Genomic DNA, 24,165 nt, shown 5'->3' on the forward strand with positions numbered 1-24,165 from the left:
ATAGGTTTGAAAGGCCTAATCAATGCTTTCAGTACCAGGTTTAAGTCCCACATGGGAATCGGAAGACAAGGATGTGGGAAGAGGTTTACTTTTAGTGGTTGGATGTGACAGCACTGAATATCCTTCAACAGGCTGGTGGAAAGCTGTTATAGCTGCTAAGTGGATCCTGAGAGAGCTTTAGGGTCAATGCTTAGTCTAGGATATGTGGAAGAGTTGCGGATGTTGGGGAAATTTGTTGAAAAGAGCACCAAATCTGAAATCTGGACCATTTTTGCAGGTAAGTACGTCAAGTCAAGGCCTTTCTACTGTGCACAGAACTTCTTGTACCTCCGTTGAACAGGAGCTTTCTAGGTGTTGGAACCGACTGGGAGCCATGCCTTGAGGCAGAGAATCCCCAAACTGGGATGCAGGGTACATCCTCTGTTCTGTGAGAAGAGGTGCAGAATGGCTTGGAGAGGGATCATCGGGCACATCGCGAGTTGTGACAGGTAAGGGTACCAGGTCTGTCTCAGCCAAGTAGGAGCAATTAGAATGACACGGGCTCTATTTCTTTTTATTTTCAGCAGGACTGTTGACAGTAGAGGAAAAGGAGGAAAGGCAAATCTGAGGAGAAGATGATGTAGCTCTCTTCAAGAAATGGAGAAGCTGCTCCAGTGGGTGTCAGCAGATGCTTCAGCTCTGGTGAGGCATGCTGCTCAGGGCCGGCTCTGGCTTTTTTGCCGCCCCTGCAGGGGGGGGAAGGCAGCCGGAGCCCTGGGGGGAGGGCGGCGAGCCCCGGCGGGGGCTCCGCTCTCCCCCTGGCGGCCGGGGGGAGGGCGCCGGGGGGGAGGGCGGCGAGCCCCAGCCGGGGCTCCGCTCTTCCCCCGGCGGCCAGAGCGCAGGGGGCAGGGCGGCAAGAGGGCGGCGAGCCCCAGCCGGGGCTCGCCGCTCTCCCCCCGGCAGCCGGGGGGAGGGCGCCGGGGGGGAGGGCGGCCAGAGCGCCGGGGGGAGGGTGGCGAGCCCGGCCGTGGCCCCGCTCTCCCCGGCGACCGGAACTGGAGCACCGCGCCGCCCCCCTCCACGTGCCGCCCCAAGCACAAGCTTGGTGGGCTGGTGCCTGGAGCCAGCCCTGATGCTGCTGCACAGGCAGTACTACCAGTGTTAAAGCTGATTCTATTTGTCCAGGTGGGATATGTAGCAAAGGACAAAATGCTGACTGGTATATGGATTGCACCAACAGGGCCAGCATTACAGATGGTGCCAACAGTGCTGACTGAGCAGACAAGGTAGACAGTGCGGACAGTGCTTATGTGGATGAAACTGCTGCCATTGATACCAGACAGTGAATTAGGCACAAAAAGGCACAATAAGCTTTTTGTCACAAAGAATGCTTGTGACATCAACATTACTGTAATTGGAGGTAAGTGCTCCACAGACAGCACCTGATAGTGCTCGAGTAGAAGATGATGATGGTACCTGTCTTGATGGCCCCACCAGAGTTGACAGTGCTACGTCGAACAGTACCAGTGAACACTGGTGTTTATGACCAGACTTCAGTTCAATAAGGAAGGACTTTTAGATGATCTGCCCCATTTGTGGGACAACATATAAGACCAGGATGGTCTATCAGCCTCAGATGGTGAAGGAAACTTCCTCTGTTTTGAGGAAGCTGCAAGAGAAGAAGGAGAAGATCTCTTTTATCCAGATTTTGTTTTTGGGGCCTGAGCAACCAGAGGTGCACTCCACATAGAAGAAATCTCCCTTCCTTTGTAGTCAGGGTCAGGCTCTGAAGTGGGGTGCGTCGACTTCTCAAGCAAATTAATATTGATATGGAATTCCCTCAAATTCTTTATCCTTGCTGGGAAAGAGGTATGTATGGACATTTGTCCCCAACATGTCCCTCTTCCAAGACAGCTTGAGTACCTATCACTCACAGATGTTACTGCCCTGCAAGTGGCACACTGTTTAAATCCTGGGGATCTCTGCATGGTAAGAGACACCCAGAACACAAAGTGTGAACTATCTAACTAACCTACAACACTAAAACTATGAACAAAATATGTACAATATATTTTTAAAATCTGGCAAGTAAAGAAAATCCAAGCTTAACAGAGAGCCCCATCTCTTGACATGGATGGTAAGAAGGAACTGAGAGGGAGGCAGCAGCCACACCACTTTCATATCCTCAGTTTGGAGCACAAAGATGGCAGTTGCATGTGCCACCCACTACTCCTGCTGGCAAAAGTCTCTGACTAGAGTGCATTGGGCACACATACACCTACAGTGGAATGTATATGTGCACAATGACTCTACGGAGAATTTAACATTGCAGCAACAGGTGTCTTGGAATTTGTTTTTTGTTCTGTATGTATACACGTGGCTTGTATGCTAAAATATTATTGTTCATCAAAGACAATCTTTTCAACACAAAAGGGACTCAAAAACTTAAATATATTAAGATGCTAAATGTATGTAAATATTATTCAAAGTAACTGGACACTTGTAATTAAACAACAGACAGTTTATACATACCCAGATTTTCTTTTGACAGGAAGTCATCTGAAACCATTGTTTCAAGAGAGCATCTTAACATACTTTTCCTATAAAAAGATTTTCACACATTTAATACAAGTCACTAATGATGCACAGTTAAAGGACATTTTAAAATATAATATTTATTCATACAACATTTTTCTAGGTTCTTTCTTACAATAGTTGCTACATATTGATTTGTGAAAAAACACTTGTCTCTCTCATTCATTTCCTGGTAGTAATACTTATTATAGGTACAATCCTCTGTTTATCCCATATTATTAACAGAGTTTTGGTCCCAGGGTTTGGATAAGTAGTAAGAAGAAATGTATTATGAGAAGCAATTTCTATTTATGCACAGAAAAACTCAAATGTAGACACAAAATGAGCCAAATTTCCAAACTCTAATCCACAAAAATTGTCCAGGCTAAATTTAGCTAATATAGATATCCAAGTACCTTATTGTACCCACAAATCAGGTACTTCAACATCTAAGTGACCTAATCGTTCCTCCACACAAATAAACTGCTTTTATTATTTGTATCTGCATAGTTGCAGGAACAAAAATGAAAGCCTGCTGAAAATCTAGCCAATTATCACTAACAGTAAATTATTTAGCAAGGTAAGTAGCAGTGGATTTATGAAAGACGATTGAAATCATGCTTAACAATGTTTCTAAGTTCTGAAAAAATAGTGTTTATATTTCTTTCTTGATGGTCCTCCTGAATTCTCCACTAATGCATCACCCTTGATTTACACATCTCTTCAGGATTCGCTGTTGCAACCCTTCTGGCCACAGAGGGCCAAATGTCTTCCCTTCAGCAGTGCTCTTGCATTGACTTGGATATTGTTAGTGAGGGCAAGTAGGTGCTCTTCCTACTCCAGCACCCACATTCTCAGAAACGACAGAAGCAATCTCACATAATAGCATGATATACTAATCACAGTGCTACCAAGTCATTGGAAGTTATTTAATTACACAGTAAAAACGTTAAAAAAAGAACTACTCAAATCTTACTTTCTTTTTTGTCCAATGCCACTTCTATTTTTCTTGACAACTTGCTTTTTCTGAGCTTTTATCTGAGACACAAAAATAATAAAACTTGGTTGTGAGTGGTAATATGCTGTAACATTTTAAAGTAATTTTCTGCTATATATTAGTACATTCTGTAACTACATGAACTTTTACAGGAGAATAATTTAAACTTGTAATTACAAATATGAAAAATTATTTATCAAAACTTTTTTAAAAAATCCAATAAAACAATTACAACAACTCAAGTAATGTTTTTGTAGATCCCTTAAGTGGATTCAGGCTTTCATTATGATACTAAATATTAGTAGGCTTCTTCTCTGACTTTTGTAGTTTGATTTATAAGACAGGTATGTCACATGTTCTAAGCATGTATATACACAATTTATATTAAAAATACCTTGTACTGTGTAGAATGTATATTTTGTGTGTATGAATACGAAAAAAAGAAATGATAGCTTAATCCATGCTACAGTACTCTTGAAGGGATGATTAGACTGTCAGCTCAAAAAGATAATATATGTTCTTCATCAAGACTCTGGGTTTTTTTTTTTAAATACAGGTTAATGATGATAAAAGGAAAGCAAACACTGTGCTCTTTTGGACAGGGCACTGGAGTGCAAGTTAGCAAATATGGGTTCTATTGCTGGCTCTGCTTCTGACCTGCTGTGTCACACTGGACAAGTAATTTCATTCTTTGTGCCTTTGTTTCCCTTCTGACTTTTCAAATGCTTTGTCTATTTATAAGATAACTAGGGACTGCTTCTCACTATGTGTCTGTACAGTGGCTAGCCCAATGGGTCCTCAGAGATTAGTTGGGGCTTTTGGGCCCTATTGTAATACAAATAATATATTTTTAATTATTAGGATTTTCTAAATGAGTATATATATTAAGATAATGATGCAAACTTTCTTTTACACTTTCCATAACTGGTAGATAATATAATATTCCAAAACATCAGTACTTCTTAGGAATAATCAGTTTAGGATCACATATCATTCCGGGGTACAAAATATATCGGAAGGACAGAACAGGCCGTGCAGGGGGAGGAGTGGCACTATATGTTAAAGAAAGTGTAGATTCAAATGAAGTAAAAATCTTAAGCGAATCCACAGGTTCCATAGAGTCTCTATGGATAGAAATTTCATGCTCTAGTAAAAATATAACATTAGGGATCTATTATCGACCACCTGACCAGGACAGTAATAGTGATGATGAAATGCTAAGGGAAATTAGAGAGGCTATCAAAATTAAGAACCCAATAATAGTGGGGGATTTCAATTATCCCCATATTGACTGGGAACATTTCACTTCAGGACGAAATGCAGAGATAAAATTTCTCGATACTTTAAATGACTGCTTCATGGAGCAGCTAGTACGGGAACCCACAAGGGGAGAGGCGACTCTAGATTTAATCCTGAGTGGAGCGCAGGAGCTGGTCCAAGAGGTAACTATAGCGGGACCGCTTGGAAATAGTGACCATAATACAATAGCATTCAACATCCCTGTGGTGGGAAGAACACCTCAACTGCCCAACACTGTGGCCTTTAATTTCAAAAGGGGGAACTATACAAAAATGAGGGGGTTAGTTAGACAAAAGTTAAAAGGTTCAGTGACTAAAGTGAAATCCCTGCAAGTTGCGTGGGCCCTTTTTAAAGACACCATAATAGAGGCTCAACTTCAATGTATACCCCAAATTAAGAAAAACAGTAAAAGAACTAAAAAAGAGCCACCGTGGCTTAACAACCATGTAAAAGAAGCAGTGAGAGATAAAAAGACTTCCTTTAAAAAGTGGAAGTCAAATCCTAGTGAGGCAAATAGAAAGGAGCACAAACACTGCCAACTTAAGTGCAAGAGTGTAATAAGAAAAGCCAAAGAGGAGTTTGAAGAACGGCTAGCCAAAAACTCCAAAGGTAATAACAAAATGTTTTTTAAGTACATCAGAAGCAGGAAGCCTGCTAAACAACCAGTGGGGCCCCTTGACGATGAAAATACAAAAGGAGCGCTTAAAGATGATAAAGTCATTGCGGAGAAACTAAATGGATTCTTTGCTTCAGTCTTCACGGCTGAGGATGTTAGGGAGATTCCCAAACCTGAGCTGGCTTTTGTAGGTGACAAATCTGAGGAACTGTCACAGATTGAAGTATCACTAGAGGAGGTTTTGGAATTAATTGATAAACTCAACATTAACAAATCACCGGGACCAGATGGCATTCACCCAAGAGTTCTGAAAGAACTCAAATGTGAAGTTGCAGAACTATTAACTAAGGTTTGTAACCTGTCCTTTAAATCGGCTTCGGTACCCAATGACTGGAAGTTAGCTAATGTAACGCCAATATTTAAAAAGGGCTCTAGGGGTGATCCCGGCAATTACAGACCGGTAAGTCTAACGTCGGTACCGGGCAAATTAGTTGAAACAATAGTAAAGAACAAAATTGTCAGACACATAGAAAAACATAAACTCTTGAGCAATAGTCAACATGGTTTCTGTAAAGGGAAATCGTGTCTTACTAATCTATTAGAGTTCTTTGAAGGGGTCAACAAACATGTGGACAAGGGGGATCCGGTGGACATAGTGTACTTAGATTTCCAGAAAGCCTTTGACAAGGTCCCTCACCAAAGGCTCTTACGTAAATTAAGCTGTCATGGGATAAAAGGGAAGGTCCTTTCATGGATTGAGAACTGGTTAAAGGACAGGGAACAAAGGGTAGGAATTAATGGTAAATTCTCAGAATGGAGAGGGGTAACTAGTGGTGTTCCCCAAGGGTCAGTCCTAGGACCTATCCTATTCAATTTATTCATAAATGATCTGGAGAAAGGGGTAAACAGTGAGGTGGCAAAGTTTGCAGATGATACTAAACTACTCAAGATAGTTAAGACCAAAGCAGATTGTGAAGAACTTCAAAAAGATCTCACAAAACTAAGTGATTGGGCAACAAAATGGCAAATGAAATTTAATGTGGATAAATGTAAAGTAATGCACATTGGAAAAAATAACCCCAACTATACATACAACATGATGGGGGCTAATTTAGCTACAACGAGTCAGGAAAAAGATCTTGGCGTCATCGTGGATAGTTCTCTAAAGATGTCCACGCAGTGTGCAGAGGCGGTCAAAAAAGCAAACAGGATGTTAGGAATCATTAAAAAGGGGATAGAGAATAAGACTGAGAATATATTATTGCCCTTATATAAATCCATGGTTCGCCCACATCTCGAATACTGTGTACAGATGTGGTCTCCTCACCTCAAAAAAGATATTCTAGCACTAGAAAAGGTTCAGAAAAGAGCAACTAAAATGATTAAGGGTTTAGAGAGGGTCCCATATGAGGAAAGATTAAAGAGGCTAGGACTCTTCAGTTTGGAAAAGAGAAGACTAAGGGGGGACATGATAGAGGTATATAAAATCATGAGTGATGTTGAGAAAGTGGATAAGGAAAAGTTATTTACTTATTCCCATAATACAAGAACTAGGGGTCACCAAAAGAAATTAATAGGCAGCAGGTTTAAAACAAATAAAAGGAAGTTCTTCTTCACGCAGCGCACAGTCAACTTGTGGAACTCCTTACCTGAGGAGGTTGTGAAGGCTAGGACTATAACAATGTTTAAAAGGGGACTGGATAAATTCATGGTGGCTAAGTCCATAAATGGCTATTAGCCAGGATGGGTAAGAATGGTGTCCCTAGCCTCTGTTCGTCAGAGGATGGAGATGGATGGCAGGAGAGAGATCACTTGATCATTGCCTGTTAGGTTCACTCCCTCTGGGGCACCTGGCATTGGCCACTGTCGGTAGACAGATACTGGGCTAGATGGACCTTTGGTCTGACCCAGTACGGCCTTTCTTATGTTCTTATGTTCTTATATTAAGTAACACAAATCAAAAGATAACTTTTTATGTAAGTGCTGCGCTACTACACTAAAACTAAATACCTTTGGCTTTTATCTATATTTGTACAAATATTATATATATATTCATTCTAACTCTGAAATTATCTCAAATACACTGGTGGTTTACACAAATTTGTTAGCTGGATTCACTTTGACCCTTGAATTTTGCCTTCATATAAGAAATGATTTGTTAATCTTTTTTCCCCAAGGAATTTCAGACCTTTATCACTATTGAAATGGCAAATTTGACAAGATTGCCAAAAATGAAAATTTCATCCTTTGTATATTTGTCAGAAGTGAGGGAGAATTAAGTGAAATGCTGAAAGTACAGTTACTCTGAAAGATGACTGTGTAAAAATACTTTCTTACTCAACAGATCTGCTTATTGTGAGTTGTCAGTCATATCTGCTTATTTTAGTGGCTAATAAAGATTTATTGCTTTTCACTCCTGTGACAATTTGAAGAATCTGTCTACATACAGCTTATGAATTCTGGTTGATTTTATGAAATTCCTGTATTACTAAATGCCTCAGTGTATGTGCTATCTGCTACCAAGGGCTTGTGCCACATTTCTCTGAGACTAGGGACAATGGAGAATCAGTAACCTGAATGGATCCCATTCCAATGGGAGCACTATAGAACAATGGGATGGCTGAAGCCTTGGAGAACCAGTTTGACCTAGCTTGTCTGCAAGGAAGAAGGGGTCAAGCAGTGGAACTTCCCCAAAAGGGGAATAAAGAGGCTTATATGCGGTTATAGCCCTTTTAAAACACAGAGGGATTCAGAGACAGAGAGGAATAAAAGGGACAGCTTTATGATGAAGACAGGTTCTGTTGACTGTTGGACAGAAAGTTGAAGGCAGCTGACTGCAGATAGACTCCCTGATTCGGAGGAGAAGCCATGAGCTTGCGAAAAGTGGCCTAGCAAATGGGACCTGGAACACTGAAAAAACGCTAACCCAATTCCCAAAGAATGCTCAAGAGTGGTAAGGTAACTGAGACAGGGAATGGCACATAGGCATTTATTGCTTTACCTAGATCTGTTTTTCTCCTGTGCTGTCTAAAGTTGTCATAACTATAAAGGGAAGGGTAACAGCTCTCCTGTGTACAGTGCTAAAATCCCTCCTGGCCAGAGACTCCAAAATCCTTTTACCTGTAAAGGGTTAAGAAGCTCGGGTAACCTGGCTGACACCTGACCCAAAGGACCAATAAGGGGACAAGATACTTTCAAATCTTGGGGGGGGGGGAAAGGCTTTTGTGTGTGCTCTTTGTTTGAAGGGGTTGTTCGCTCTTGGGACTGAGAGGGACCAGACATCAATCCAGGTTCTCCCCATCTTTCTAAACAAGTCTCTCTTATTTCAAACTTGTAAGTAAAAAGCCAGGCAAGGCGTCTTAGTTTTACTTTATTTTCTCAACTTGTAAATGTACCTTTTACTAGAGTGTTTATCTTTGTTTGCTGTACTTTGAACCTAAGACAGAGGGGGGTCCTCTGAGCTCTTTAAGTTTGATTACCCTGTAAAGTTATTTTCCATACTGATTTTACAGAGATGATTTTTACCTTTTTCTTTAATTAAAAGCCTTCTTTTTAAGAACCTGATTGATTTCTCCTTGTTTTAAGATCCAAGGGGGTTTGGATCTGTATTCACCAGGAGTTGGTGAAAGGAAGGAGGGGGGAAGGATCAATTTCTCCTTGTTTTAAGATCCAAGGGGGTTTGGATCTGTATTCACCAGGAGTTGGTGAAAGGAAGGAGGGGGGAAGGGTCAATTTCTCCTTGTTTTAAGATCCAAGGGGGTTTGGATCTGTATTCACCAGGAGTTGGTGAAAGGAAGGAGGGGGGAAGGATCAATTTCTCCTTGTTTTAAGATCCAAGGGGGTTTGGATCTGTATTCACCAGGAGTTGGTGAAAGGAAGGAGGGGGGAAGGGTCAATTTCTCCTTGTTTAAGATCCAAGGAGTTTGGATCTGTATTCACCAGGGAATTGGTGAGAGGTTTCTAAAAGCTTCCCAGGGTAGGGAATGGTGGCAGCGGACCAAAACTAAGCTGGTAGTTAAGCTTAGAAGTCCTCATGCAGGCCCCCACACTTGTACCCTAAAGTTCAAAGTGGGGATACAGCCTTGACAAAAGTAAAGAATGATTGTTTTCAGAAATCCTTTGCAAAGCCTATGCCTGTTTGTTTCAACTATCACATGTCCCTAAAGAGGTAAAATATAAACAATATCATATGCGTCTGACGAAGTGGGTATTCACCCACACAAGCTTATGCTCCAATACGTTTGTTAGTCTATAAGGTGCCACAGGACTCTGTCGCTTTTTACAAATCCAGACTAACATGGCTACCCCTCTGATACTATGCCCATGTTGAATTTGAAGGACTGGCTGTTAGAAAAGTGTTTTTGTAAACTTGTGAACTGACTGCATTTGTTATAGAAAACTTTTAGATACAAACAAGGAATCTCTCAATGTTAATTTACTGAATCATTTTTCAGAGTAGAACTGACCTTTAAACTGAGTTCTTGGTAAGTACAAATGGTAAGGCTTTGCTGCCCAAACAACAGAATTTTTAAACTTTATTTTTTTCAAAGCAGGTTTGCTAAAATGATAGTGTGCCAAGAACTTGCTCATTTTTTAATTATAGAGTAGAAGCAGCTACAGTAAATTAAGGTATTTTTTAGTTTTAATTAAATTTTAATATTATTAATAAGGAATAGAAATAGAACAGAATGCATCTATAGTTACATGCAGCACATTCCAGGAGACTAAATAAAAAAATCTCTTGATCATATATTTTAGATACAATTAATATGAAAAATACTACTTTTGCATAAGTATAATGGATTTCTCTTAAGAGGTTCCTTCCTAGTTGCTGCAGTGAGCTATTGCTGTAGCCTTATGTCTCTACTATATAAGGGTTCAACTTTTAAAATGAGTTTGATAGTAGCATTCTAGTCCCTACTGGATAGTTGTCAAAAACACCAATGTGGCACGATTCGGCACGATTCAGCACGATAGGAAAATTCTGTTGTGACTGAAACAACAACAGTGTTGCAGGTTGGGAGTAAAGGACAGATAATGTACAGGATGTAATGTATCTTGCACAGTGCCTACTTGCACTATTACTTTAACGAGCATCAAATTCACATACAATTTAAGCAAACTTTAAAGAAAAAACTACTTTCATTGCATCACAGATCACTGAGCTTCCCAAAACCCTGTGCATAAGGCCTAATATTAATCTGTATTCACACTTGGTCATCAGCACTAACAACTCTTGATTTTGTGTCTGTTGCTGTAAATTCTGCTCTTACAGAATGATATTATGTGATATATTGTGATGTTTGGTCATAGCTGATTTCTAAAATCAATTTACACTAATAAACCTTTATGGCCAAAGAGCCAGTCATGAAGATCTGGCCTCTGATTCTCTCCCATCAACAATACAAACTTGCTTTAATCTCTCCCATCTTAAAAAAAATCTGCCTTTGACCCTACTTGTCTCTCCAGCAACCACCCCAACTCCCTTTCATCTATAAACTCATTGAACATGCTATTAATAATTGCTGTTTAGAGTTCTTCTCCAATTCCATCTTAGATCTTCAATCTGATTTCAACTCCTTGCATTCCATTGAAACTGCCCTAAAAGTCTACAATGACTTCTTCCTCACCAAAGCTCAGAACCGGGCTCTATCTCATCCTCATTGACCTGTGAGCTGCCTTCAACACCATTAATCATGCTTTTCTTGAAATCTTGTCCTCCCTTAGCTTCCATAACAATGTCCTCTCCTGGTTCTCCTCCTACCACTCTAATTCCTCCTTCAGCTTACCCTTCATTTTCCCCCCACCCCCTCCAACTCTGGGAGTTCCACAGGGGACCATCCTTGGTAACCTTTTCTTCTCTCTTTATACCTTATCTCTGGAGTAATTTCAACCACAAACTGAGCTACCATCTCTATGTGGACAATTCACAAATGTACTTCTTTACTTCAAACTTGTCTTCTTCTGTCCAAATTAAAATCTTGGCCTGTCTCTCTGCCATTTCCTTGTGGATGTCTAGCCGTCAGCTCAAACCCAAATGGCTAAAACAGAGCGCTTAATCTCTCCTCTTCCCCAAGCCATCTCTATTACCTCTTTTCTCAATGACTGTAGACAACACCACCATAGCTCAAGCCCATAACTTGGACATCATCTTCAACTCTGAACTCTCTGTAGGACCTCACATCCAGACTATGTCTAAGTCTTGCTGATTCTATCTGCACAGTACCTCTGAATACAGCCTTTCCCATCCATCCACACAACCAAAACTCTCATCTAAATTTTCATCTCACATCTTGATTACTGCATCATTCTTTTCTCTGGCCTTGACAAATGCCCTGCTCATACCCATTAAGAATGCAGCTGCAAAGACAATTTTCTTAGTCTGTTGCTTTGACCATGTCCCCCCTCTCTTTGCATCCCTCCACTGGCTCCCTCTTCACTATTGTATCAAACAAACTACTTCACTTCACTTTCAAGGTCCTTCACAACCTATCTATTGTCTCTCATTCTGCACTAAGAGGTCAACTCCCACCTCCAATTGACCCATGATGCTACCCTGTACCACCCACTTGTTAAATACACAAATAGCCACCTTCATGCTTTCTCCCATGCTGCTCCTCACACTTTGGAGGAACTCCCCATAAACATCCACAAAACTAACTTATTATCTTTCTTCAAAATTCTCCACAGCCAAGATGCTTACAAAAAAATGATAATGGTAAGGGTGCTGGTATGCTGAGATCCCTACCTATCGTACTGACCAATACTGTCTCATTGTTTCCTTTTACTCCCTCATCTGTCTATATTGATCTGTGGTCTCTTGTCATAGGGTCTGTCTTTTTGTTGGGTTTGTACAACACCTAGCACAACAGAGTCCTGGTCCATGATTAGAACTCCTAGACTATGATAATGCAAATAAAATAATAATAATATTTCTAGCATAAGGAAACTAATGAATAGCATACATAAGGATAACTCCACTGATGCCCTATTATGGGCCTCCATTTCCTTCTGAACTCATGATTGGCTTCTGCAATGGAATTCTACAACATTACAATGCATTAAAAATAAACATTTCCAGTATTATATAATTCAGAAACTTCATTGAACTCTTAAGTTTCTTCTTCTTATCTAGTTCTGAAAATCACTTCCATTAGAATTGCATTAAATGGTGGGGAGGTTTGTTTTGTTTTTTTTCAGTCTTTATTCAGGGTGTTTTGTCCTATATTAATGGACTCCACTTGATAATCTAAACTATCCACCTCTTATGTTAAAATTTATATTTTCATTTCTATCAATGAAATAGAAATTTTTAATTAATCCATCTTGTGTTTAAAGTCTCCAAAGAGGCAATTTATTGATCCATCTGACAAAAATTTGTCAGGAACACAAATACCATAGTAGCAATTGTGGTATAAATACATAGACAAAATTATTTCAGTGTTTCTAGCAATGGTGGTAGTGATGAGAATGTTGATGGAGCTTGAAATGCAGACCCTGAGTTGCCAGCTTTAACAAACTTTCATTTTTAGTTCTATGTTTATTCAAGGTATATCACCTTATGAAATCAAGTCAGTGTTAAAGTATTATTTGTCCTTTAGGCCAAGGGTTCTCTAAATAGGAACCCGACTAGCTCAATCTCCTGATTCTTGCTATTCTGCATAATGCCAAGGAATGTTACCATTGTAAAGTGATTAGTAGTTCTATTTTTTTCAAGAGAAAATGTTCCCGAACATGAGATCCTATGTTAATCTCTTTATTTAGATTTTTTCAATAAATGTGTTAATTTTTAATTGTTCACCATGGCATACAAAGCACTAGAAGAAGAAAAAACAGAAAAATAAAAAGAATGAGGAAAGGAAAATGATGTGCTGCTGTACTTCAAGATGCCAAGTGTAGACTACATATAGCTTCCAAAAAAACTGAACCATACCCACAACACCAGAAGTCTACAAGAAAGAGAGGTTGGAAAAGAAACCTTTTTACTGAAAACTAGCAATCAGTCAAATATCATAGCTCTGAGTCTGGTGAAGCCTGACTCCATTCCAGAGGGATGGAACAACCAGTCTAGTCTAAATCTGGGTCCTTCCTTTTCTGAGAGACATGGACCATCCCACCCACTTCCCAAGTGGTTGAATAGTCTGTAGATCAGTGTTTCTCAAACAGGGGGTCCCGACCCAAAAGGGGTTCACAAGTCTATTGTAGGGGGATCATAGTATTGCCACCCTTACTCCTACGCTGCCTTCAGAGCTGGGCGGCCAGACAGAAGCTGCTGCTAGCCAGGCACCCAGCTCTGAAAGCAGTGCTGCCACCAAAAGCCGCACAGAAGTAAGGGTGGCATACTATGGAGCGGTTGTCACTTTTTTGGGAAAGTCATCACAGCCTGAAATATTTTCAAAGGGGGGCCCAGCAAAAAAAGTTTGAGAACCCCTATTGCAGACTGACCCAGGAAGGGGGGGGGACACAAAACCCAGTTTGTTCCCTGGTTTTTGATTAATTCAAGGAAACTTAGACAGTCACTCCAACTCTTCAAATGGTTAAACAATACATTAATTAAACTTTTATTCTCCAGGAACATGCAATTTTCCCTAGCTAACTGTGCTCTCCAGAACTTATAAAACTAGAATTGTTTAGGCCTAAAGGAATTCTGTTCTAATTTTATCAAAGTAGCCATTTCTGAGGTCTGTTTCCTCTTATTTACTATTTTCTCCAATTATTAACTATAGCCAGTCAACCTTCCCTACAGGTTTAGCACTTCTGGCAGGAGTTGTAGGGTAGAGCAGATTTGAGTACGTGCCTTCCAGGAAGACCATCAATCCCTTCCTAGACTAACCAGTACAAGATTTTATACGCTCCATTTCGCCAAGTAAATGGGCTGTGTACTAAGACAAATGTGCTCAAAAGTGAGAGTGAGAAATGGAATTCTTAGCCTCAAAAAGCAATTGGAATGCATACGACAAGGTATGAGTGGGAATGGCGCACAACATCCACTGTTCCCTTTTTGTATGGTTTGAGACAGTCCTACCAGCCACTTCCCTGTCACTCTTCAGGATTGCCCACAGTCCTAACACAACTTGGCTCCATAACAAGTCCAATATCTCCCTGTACTGTCTAGTGACTGCGTTCCCACATGCAGTAGAAATGCAGCATTTTGGCTCTTATGTTTCAACATACAGGAAATCAAGAGGTTGACTCTAGTGTTATTAGGAATATCACACTACTTTTATTATCTTCAAGAAAGGTATCCTAGTGCAGAAAAAATGAAGTGACTTATTTGATGATGGAATGAATGAGGGATTGACTCAAGCTCTAGTTATGTTGTCTAAAAGAAAAGAGACTTAACTGTTTCCATATTCTTGGTATTATAAAACATTTTAGCAAAATAAATAATTTTTTTCTAGCATGTCTACATCCAGCAGTCCACAACTATAAGTTGTCTTCTACATTCTGTCAAAATGGAAGAGAGAGAGAGATCAGATCTGTTACTCTGCAAGGCCTGTCTCTCTTGAAGAGGAAAGGGTGAGCTGAGGACCAAAATGTATGGATTGAAAATGAGTATCCGATGCTGGAGTGGAATTTTTCTTCTGGTTTTTGGGGAGGCTAGTGTTTTTATTTCTGTATTTTTAATATATGCTAAATTCATAGATTTTAAGCCCAGATCATTTAGTCTGACTTCCTGCGTAATACAGGCCAAAGAATCTCACCCAATAGTTTCTGCATCAAGCCCATAACTTCTGTTTGAGTTATAGCATATCTTTTAGAAAGATACCAACTCTTGATTTAAAGACAAAGTAATAGAAAATATATCATATCTCTCAGTACGTTCCAATGGTTAATTATCCTCCTGGTTAAAAATGTGCATTTTACCTCTAATCTGAATTTGTTTAGCTTCACTTTCTAACCACTGGATTGTGTTATGCCTTTTTCTGCTAAAATACAGAGCCATCTCTTCCCCCTGTACATACTTACCAATCTCCTTTTAACTTTCTCTTGGATATACTAAATAAATTGACCTTTTGAAGTCTCTCATTATAAGGCATGTTTTCCAGACTGAAAATCATTCTTGAAGATTTTTTTTGAGCCCTTTACAATTTTTCAAGATCTTTTCTGAGGATGGAAACCAGAACTGGAGACTGTATGCTGCTAATGCCATCTATAGAGGTAGTATCACCTCCCTATTATAAGGTCCCCACAGATCTAGAACCCAGACCTGCAGAGATACCAGGTAGCTGACCTCTCCTGCCTGCCACCCAGCAGCAGCTGTAACTCATTTGTTCTCCACTGTGACCCACTGTGGACACAAACCATGGGTAGCTCCACCTCAAGGGTTTGACAGACAGCAGCCTCATGGCTCCTGATTGGCTCCCTGCCCTATATAAACTCAAGGGGCATTCCACAAAATGTTCAGGAAACAGTGTGAATTTCCTGTAGCTGCCATGACTGTTCTTGAATAGGCATTTGATCTTGACTTGATTTGAACTTTGCCTCTTGACTTGGATCCTGCAACCTGGCTTGGAATCTGACCCTGGCCTGGAACCTATGAACTCCTCTGCTCCCAGCCTCAGGTGTGTCCCTGCTCTGACTCTTGGCCCTGACTACCTTTGTTTGGATCCTGACACTGCCTCCTACTTGGTATTTTCCTGCTTACATGAACAAAGATGACCTTCACCCTCTTAGCTACTGCATCACACTGGGATCTCATGTTCAGGTGGTTATCTGTTACTCCTAAGTGCTTTTCAATGTCACTGTATTCCAGGGGTATATGGGGTTGTCAGGGAGGGGTAGTACCTCTGATGGGGGAGCAGTCGTACTCCTAGGAGTAGCTCATCCACTTTGGTCCCCACTTGACACCCAGCTCTCACCTGTGGCTCCAAGTAGCTGTCAGCATGCGACAGCGGCCACACCCCGGAGACCGTCTCGACTGGCGGGCTAAACCAGGTGAGGGTAGCCGATGAGTATGAGACTCTCGGTGAGTTAGGGCCTGTCTACCCATTGCATGTGAAGGCTGGATCCGGCTGACTGAGGCAACCTGGTTCAACCTGGTTTAATGGTCAGGCAGGCGGTGACAGCAAGCGTTGTGGAACGCTTAAGAGCACGACAAGACACGTAGGCGTCCTGGTCATCCACTGCGCCCTGCCCTATCTCCAGCCGTCTCGACTTCTGTCCTGCCACTGGATACAGATAGGAACTGGGAAGAGAGAGTGAGGCTGACGTTGTGCAACTCTCCCTCACTTTAATCCAATTCACGCGCAAGTCTCGACATCATATCATATCATATTACATCATATCAAGTCCTGTGGCGATGGGCGAGCGACGAAGCAGCAGGTGTGGATACACTGGGAGTTGTAGCCACGGACCTGCACATAGGCGGCTCAGGCATAATGGTCGTTCCTCACTGACCGAAGCAGCAGTGGAGCTTGGCATCTTCTTGAGCGACTGAGCAGCCCTATTCAGGATTGCACTGCTCACCTCCGTAGAATGAGGAGGGGGCTAGAAAAGGTACCCTAAACATTGCCTGCTTCACCTTACCCTGGCCAGCATACCGCAGCTGGCAGGGATCCCATAAAAGCGGTCGAACAAAAACAAAAACAAAACTTAGAGTGACACCGATCACTATTGGCACATGGAATGTGCGCACGTTACTGGACAACATCACAGCAGACAGACCGGAGAGAAGAACAGCACTTGTCGCTAGAGAGCTCGCACGCTACAACATTGACATTGCAGCCCTTAGCGAAACTCGCCTTGCTAATGAAGGACAGCTATCCGAGTCAGGCGGTGGCTATACATTCTTCTGGAGTGGCCGCAGCAGCGATGAGCGTCACGAATCTGGAGTTGGCTTCGCCATCAAGAATCATCTTGTTCGGAAACTTGCCAGTTCCCCCAAGGGTATGAATGACCGGCTCATGACAATGCAGCTTCCGCTTCAAAAAGGAAAACAAGCTACTTTGATCAGCGCATATGCTCCTACAATGACCAACCCAGAGGATGTGAAGGATAAATTCTACGAAGAACTAGATACTCTGCTATCGTCAGTGCACCGCACAGACAAGCTGATTCTGCTTGGCGATTTTAATGCAAGAGTCGGATGCGATGCCGCAGCCTGGGAAGGAGTCATCGGGAAAAATGGAGTGGGAAAGTGTAACAGCAATGGTCTGTTACTGCTGAAAACTTGTGCAGCACATGACCTTCTGATCAGCAATACGGTCTTCCGCCTTCCTACCTGTAACAGGACTTCGTGGATGCATCCCCGTTCCAAGCACTGGCATTTGATCGATTATGTCATCATCAGGAGAAGGGACAGACAAGATGTCAGGGTTACAAAAGCTATGTGTGGCGCTGACTGTTGGATGGATGATAGGCTCATAGTATCCAAAATGAAGCTCCATATCATGCCGAAGAGACGACCACAAAGCTGTAAGGCTTTCAAAAGGATCAACGTGTCGAAGCTGAAGAACAGCCGCATCACTGAAAATCTAGTGGAAGACCTAGAGAATGAACTTGCTGATCTTCGTATTGAGGATGACGCTGAGAAAGACTGGGAGCGATTCCGCAACACTGTCCATACAGCTGCATCGAAGGTATTGGGGCCCTCCACATGCAGGCGGCAAGACTGGTTTGACGAAAATGATGCAGAAATCCAGGCCTTACTTGCTGAGAAGCACCGCCTGCATCGTGCATATCAAAATGATCCATCCTCAGCGGCAAAGAAGACCGCCTTTATCAACACTCGCAGAACAGTACAGAACCGACTGCGCAAAATGCGGGAATTGTGGCTGAGTGCCAAAGCAGATGAAATACAGGCATATGCGGACAGGAACGACTATAAGCAGTTTTATGAAGCCCTTAACACACTCTATGGTCCACAGTCTTCTGGGAGCTTTCCCCTCCTGAACTCTGATGGTACTGTGCTCCTTACAGAGAAGACGCAGATTCTCCAGAGATGGGCTGAACACTTTGAAGCAATTCTCAATCGCCCCTCAGTCATCAATGATGAGGACATTGACAAGATGCCCCAGGTTGCAGTCAATGACTCCATGGATGCTTCACCAGAAGAGGACGAAGTGAAGAAAGCTATCAATCAGCTGTCAAGTGGCAAAGCCCCAGGGTCAGATGCCATACCAGCAGAGGTGTACAAAGTCGGTGGACCCATGCTGCTACGGAAACTCACTGAGCTGTTTCAGTCCTTCTGGAAGCAGGGAAACATTCCACAAGAATTTAGAGATGCGTCCATCTTGCACCTCTATAAGAGGAAGGGCAATCGCCAGGTATGCGACAATCACCGTGGAATCTCGCTGCTTTCTACAGCGGGGAAAGTTCTTGCACAGGTTCTGTTGAACCGATTGATCATTCACCTGGAGAAGGGCTTACTGCCAGAATCACAGTGTGGCTTCCGCAAGGGACGTGGGACTATTGACATGATCTTTGCTGTGCGTCAGCTACAGGAGAAATGTCAAGAGCAGAATCGTGAACTCTACACAACTTTTGTGGACCTCACGAAAGCATATGACTCTGTCAGTCGCCAGGGCCTGTGGAGGATCATGTCGAAATTTGGCTGTCCAGACAGATTTATACGAATGGTACGTCAATTTCATCATGGTATGATGGCTCGTGTCCTGGATGACGGTGAAACATCTGATGCCTTCCCAGTCACCAACGGCGTCAAGCAAGGGTGTGTTTTAGCACCCACTTTGTTCAGCATGATATTCTCTGCCACTTTGACTGATGCCTTTCAACATTGCACTGAAGGAGTAGGCCTGAAGTATAGAACTGACGGGAAACTAATCTGAGGCGACTGCATGCCATCACCAAGGTGAAGGAAACTGTACTTCGAGACTTTCTCTTTGCCGATGATTGTGCTCTGAATGCTAGTACAGAGCCAGAAATGCAAGCCAGTATGGACAAGTTTTCAACTGCATGCAACAACTTCGGTCTCACCATTAACATCAAGAAGACTGAGGTCATGCACCAGCCAGCTCCCCATGCTTTGTACTCAGAACCGTCCATCAATGTAAATGGACAGAGACTTCAGACAGTGGACCACTTCACGTACCTGGGCAGTACCCTTTCCCGAGCAGTGTCAATCAATGATGAAGTAAACTGCAGAATTGCTAAAGCCAGCTCTGCATTTTGCCAATTGCGCTCCAATGTTTGGGAACGTCGAGGGATCAGCCTACCAACGAAGCTGAAGGTCTACCGAGCAGTGGTGCTTACAACTCTGCTGTATGCCTGCGAGACGTGGACTGTCTATCGGAGTCATGCACGAAGGCTCAATCACTTCCACATTTCCTGTCTGCGAAAGCTTCTAAAAATCAGATGGCAGGACAAAGTGCCCGATACTGATGTCCTTACTAGAGCCAGTCTGCCGTCAGTTTACACATTGCTGATGAGAGCCCAGACCAGGTGGGCCGGACATGTTGTGAGAATGTCAGATGAACGCATTCCTAAACAGCTCTTCTACGGAGAACTCACTCAGGGAAAGCGTTCCCATGGAGGACAAAAGAAGCGGTTCAAGGACACGCTGAAGACCTCTTTGAAGTCCTTCGAGATCAACACCGCCACATAGGAAACCTTCACACTGAACCGTTCAGCATGGCACAGCCTCATTCACACAGGCAGTAATACCTCTGAGGCGAGGCGTATTGCTGAGGCTGAAAAAAAGCATGAGCTGCGCAAGTCCAGAGCTGCTCGTACACCATCGACAGTGCCATTATATGTCTGCCCGACGTGTGACAGGACATTCCACGCCTGAATCGGACTGATCAGTCATCTCCGGTCGCACAGATCCCGATCATCGAAAGAATGAGTTGTTGAAGTCTTCATCGATAACGATGGACGAACATCATTCCAGGATTCTGTCTTCCATCTTTAAGCCTGATCTATATTATCTCCTCATAAATGTACGACCTTGCATTTTGCTGCATTAAAACACAAATTGTTCAAAAAAGCCCATCTTTCCAAGCAATCGAGATAGTTCTGTATAACTGAGCTGTGCCCATCATTATTTACCACTCCACCAATGTCTGTGTCATCTGGAAACTTTACTAGCAATGATTTTATATGATAAGGCACTTCGAGCTTTGGGTGGGTGCACTTTTAATTAGTTTATATAATCTAAATAATAAATAAATATAATTTAATTAAATATGGCAACACGACTTGTACACAATGAAAACTAAAGGACACATTTTCCAAAGAATTCACCACTTGCATTTACAGCCATAATTTCAAGAGAGCTCAGCTCTCAACCTTCTGGTCTTTTGGAAATCTGGCCACTTATTTTGGTGTCTGTCAGTGTGTCTACCCTGCAGTTGGAATGTGTGATTGCGGCACAGATAGGCATACCCTAGCTGTCTGAGGTACCGATAGAAATGAAACCACAGGAGCAAGTGCTTCAGTGTAATCTATACAAGCCAGCACAGGGCCCTGAATACTTACTTGGGTAGCTAGCCCATGCTGCTACCACTTCACTATTAGTTGTACCTGTGGTAGCTAGATTAAAGCTAGCTCAAGTATGACTACACGCACGGCAATCACACCTCCAACTGCAGGGTAGACATACCCATAGACACCAAAATAAGTGACCAGATTTCCAAAAGACTGGAATGTTGGGCACTAAGTTCTTTTGAAAATGTTAATAGCTCACAGCTTCAAGCCATAGCTAGACTAAGAAAATAGTTAAAACATGTTAGCTAACATATTTTTAAACACAATTTATTTTCCTAGTCTAGCCATAACCTAAATGGGAGTTCAACTCTCACAAAAATCTAGCCTTTAAACATCTGATTGTCTGTCTGAGAATTATCAGGGCTCACGGATAGGCACAGGAGAGTTCCTGTGCATTCTAGTGTCTCTAAAATCTACTCTAGATCTTTTTAAAAAAATGAACTCCATCTATATTTGACTGTACCTAGTGGGTTTTCCACAATTATTAGCCTCAAATCTGAGGCTTTGGAGGCCTACATTGTGGGGCTTGTAGCAAGAAGGCAGGGCATATGCATAGAGCATTGTTTAATTTTTTTCAGTGTTTTGCTTTGAACTGTTAGGGATTTATTTGTCTAGCATTTGGTAAAGACTTATCAAATGCTAGAAAGGCAACCGGTAACACATAGTATAACCAATTTTAACATGCATATATATACATAAATAAGGAACTTTACATCCCAGTTGATAGAACACATTCATATGTAACTCAAACGGGTGAAAGTAACTCCAAATAATAAATATACAAGGGAGTACATATGTGGTCTAGATGAAATTATTGTAATGTGGGTGCACAATTGGTTGAAACTCTGTACTCAGAGTAGTTATCAATAGTTTGCTGTCAAACTGAGAGGTATTATCTAGTGGAGTCCCACAGGGGTTAGTACTAGTCAATATTTTCATTAATGACATGGACAACAGAATAGAGAGTATTCTTATAAATATGCAAATGACACCACGGTGGGAGTGGTTGGAAGACAGGATTAGAATTCAAAAGGACCTTGACAAATTAGAGAACTGGTCTGAAATCAATAAGATTGTCAATAAGACAAGTGCAAAGTTGGGAAGGAAAATCAAATGCACAACTACAAAATGGGGAATAAATGGCTACGATGTAATACTGCTGAAAAGGATCTGAGGGTTATAGTGGATCACAAACTGAATGAATCAACAATGTGATGCAGTTGTGGAACAGGCTATCATTCTGGGGTGTATGAACATGCATGTTGTACCGAATACACGGGAGGCAACTGTCCTGCTCTACTTGGCACTGGTGAGGCTCAGCTGGAGTACTGTGTCCAATTCTGGGCACTACACTTTAGGAAAGATGTGGACAAATTGGAGAGTCTAGAGAAGAGCAACAAAAATTATAAGACTTAGAAAACCTAACCTAGAGGAAAGGTTAAAAACATTGGGCATGTTTCTTCTTGAGAAAAGAAGACTGAGGGGGGACCTGATAAAGCTTTCAAATACATTACGGGCTGTTATAAAGAGGAGGATGATCCATTGTTCTCCATGTCCACTGAAGGTAGTACAAGAAGTAACGGACTTAATCTGCACCAAGGAAAATCTCTCTAGGTAGATATTTGAAAGATTTTCCTAACTATAAGGGTCGTTAAGCTCTGTAATAGGCTTCCAAGTGAGGTTGTGTAATCTCCATAATTGGAGGTTTTTAAGAACAGGTTGTATGAACACCTGTCAGGGATGGTCCAAGTTTATTTGGTCCTGCCTCAGCACAGAGGTCTGGAATGGATGACCTCTCAAGCTCCCTTCCAGTCCAACATTTCTATGATATGATGAAACCTATAAAACAGACATAAAAGTACCAGCCAGAAGCTTTAATTTCACCTTATTGGCTCTAAAACACATGACTGAAATCATATTACAATTGTTTTTAATATTCACTTGTAGATTACTTGAGAATAAAACACCTGAATCATTGCAGTAGTGTATCAGTTGCAAATAATATTTTTACTACTCCTACCAAAAACAGTAAAGGCATGATTGAACTTTGGCAAGAAGAATAATTTTTTCAAATACATGAAAATTTTAGGGCCTAAAAATAGTTGACAGTGGCTAAACTGACATAATATTTCAAAAATGAGTTGGAAAAAATGTCTTGCATGTGGCTTTTTAATCAAAAAGGAAATGGGAATTGATCATTTAAGCTTGTATTTTAAAAGATAAGGTCTTACTCTTCTCTTGGATACCACTGTGTCATTACTGGCTTCTGTTTTATCCTCTAACACTCCTGCCCCTGAAAAACATTGTGAAACCAATACAAATAAATATTGAATATTATTCTTGGCAAATAGAATATAAATTATTGTAATTGTTTATAAACATATTTACACCATTGAAATATAGAACAGTACAGTCATAATTGATTTTAGTAGGTCATATTAACATTACAATAATCAAAGGGTTTGTCTGAAATCATTTTGACTCTGATTTTCAAAAAAGAGTCTTTCTTGTGGGAACAATTTGTATCCACAATATATTACCCAAATAAAAGTTGGGCTCTTTACACTGTTTCTATGTATTTACTACCACAAAATAGATAATACATATCAGTGTAGAAACAAAGATGGATTCTTCTTGAATAAAGGTATGAACCAAGATGTGAAACTGTTCTCAAACGTACCATACATTATGAAACTGCCATATAGAAACTTTCTTCTTAACAAGGAATGGATTATCTCTAACTATAATTTCTATAGTTTCTTAATGGATTGTTCAAATATCCATCCTTTTAGGAGATCTGTGTGCAATCTGATATAGATATTAAGATTTCATTATGAGCACTGTCTCTCTTTCCTAAAGCAAGCATTCATTATGTGAACATTCCATCTCAGATGTGTCAAACCTCTAAGTAATTTAAAAGGTGGGCCAGTAAGTGTGTGTTACATAGTACGATGTTTCATCAATAGGTATGTTACTTAAATATCTATAGTTTAGTCACTTGAGTTGTTGCCTATAGAAACACTCAATTTTGAGACTGAGGAACAGTAACTAGGGTAGAGTAACTGAATATTTTAAAAAAAACAAGGAGTCCTTGTGGCACCTTAAAGACTAACAAATTTATTTGGGCATAAGCTTTCGTGAGCTTCATCAGATGTATGAAGTAAAAAATACAGGAGCAGGTATAAATACATGAAAGGATGGGGGTGCTTTACCAAGTGTTAGGTCAGTCAAACCAGATAAATCAATTAACAGC

General features: G+C 41.3%; 1 protein-coding gene across 1 annotated transcript in view; it reads right to left on the reverse strand.

Moving 5' to 3' along the window:
- Positions 1-24,165, reverse strand: part of ZCWPW2 (zinc finger CW-type and PWWP domain containing 2) — a 133,777-nt gene that overhangs the window by 26,165 nt on the left and 83,447 nt on the right. The window contains exon 8 of the mRNA XM_065398417.1: positions 2,512-2,579. Coding sequence (XP_065254489.1) covers positions 2,512-2,579 — 68 coding nt within the window. The remainder of the gene's footprint in view (positions 1-2,511; positions 2,580-24,165) is intronic.

This window comes from Emys orbicularis, chromosome 2 (genome assembly GCF_028017835.1).
Source record: "Emys orbicularis isolate rEmyOrb1 chromosome 2, rEmyOrb1.hap1, whole genome shotgun sequence".
Taxonomy (NCBI): domain Eukaryota; kingdom Metazoa; phylum Chordata; order Testudines; family Emydidae; genus Emys; species Emys orbicularis.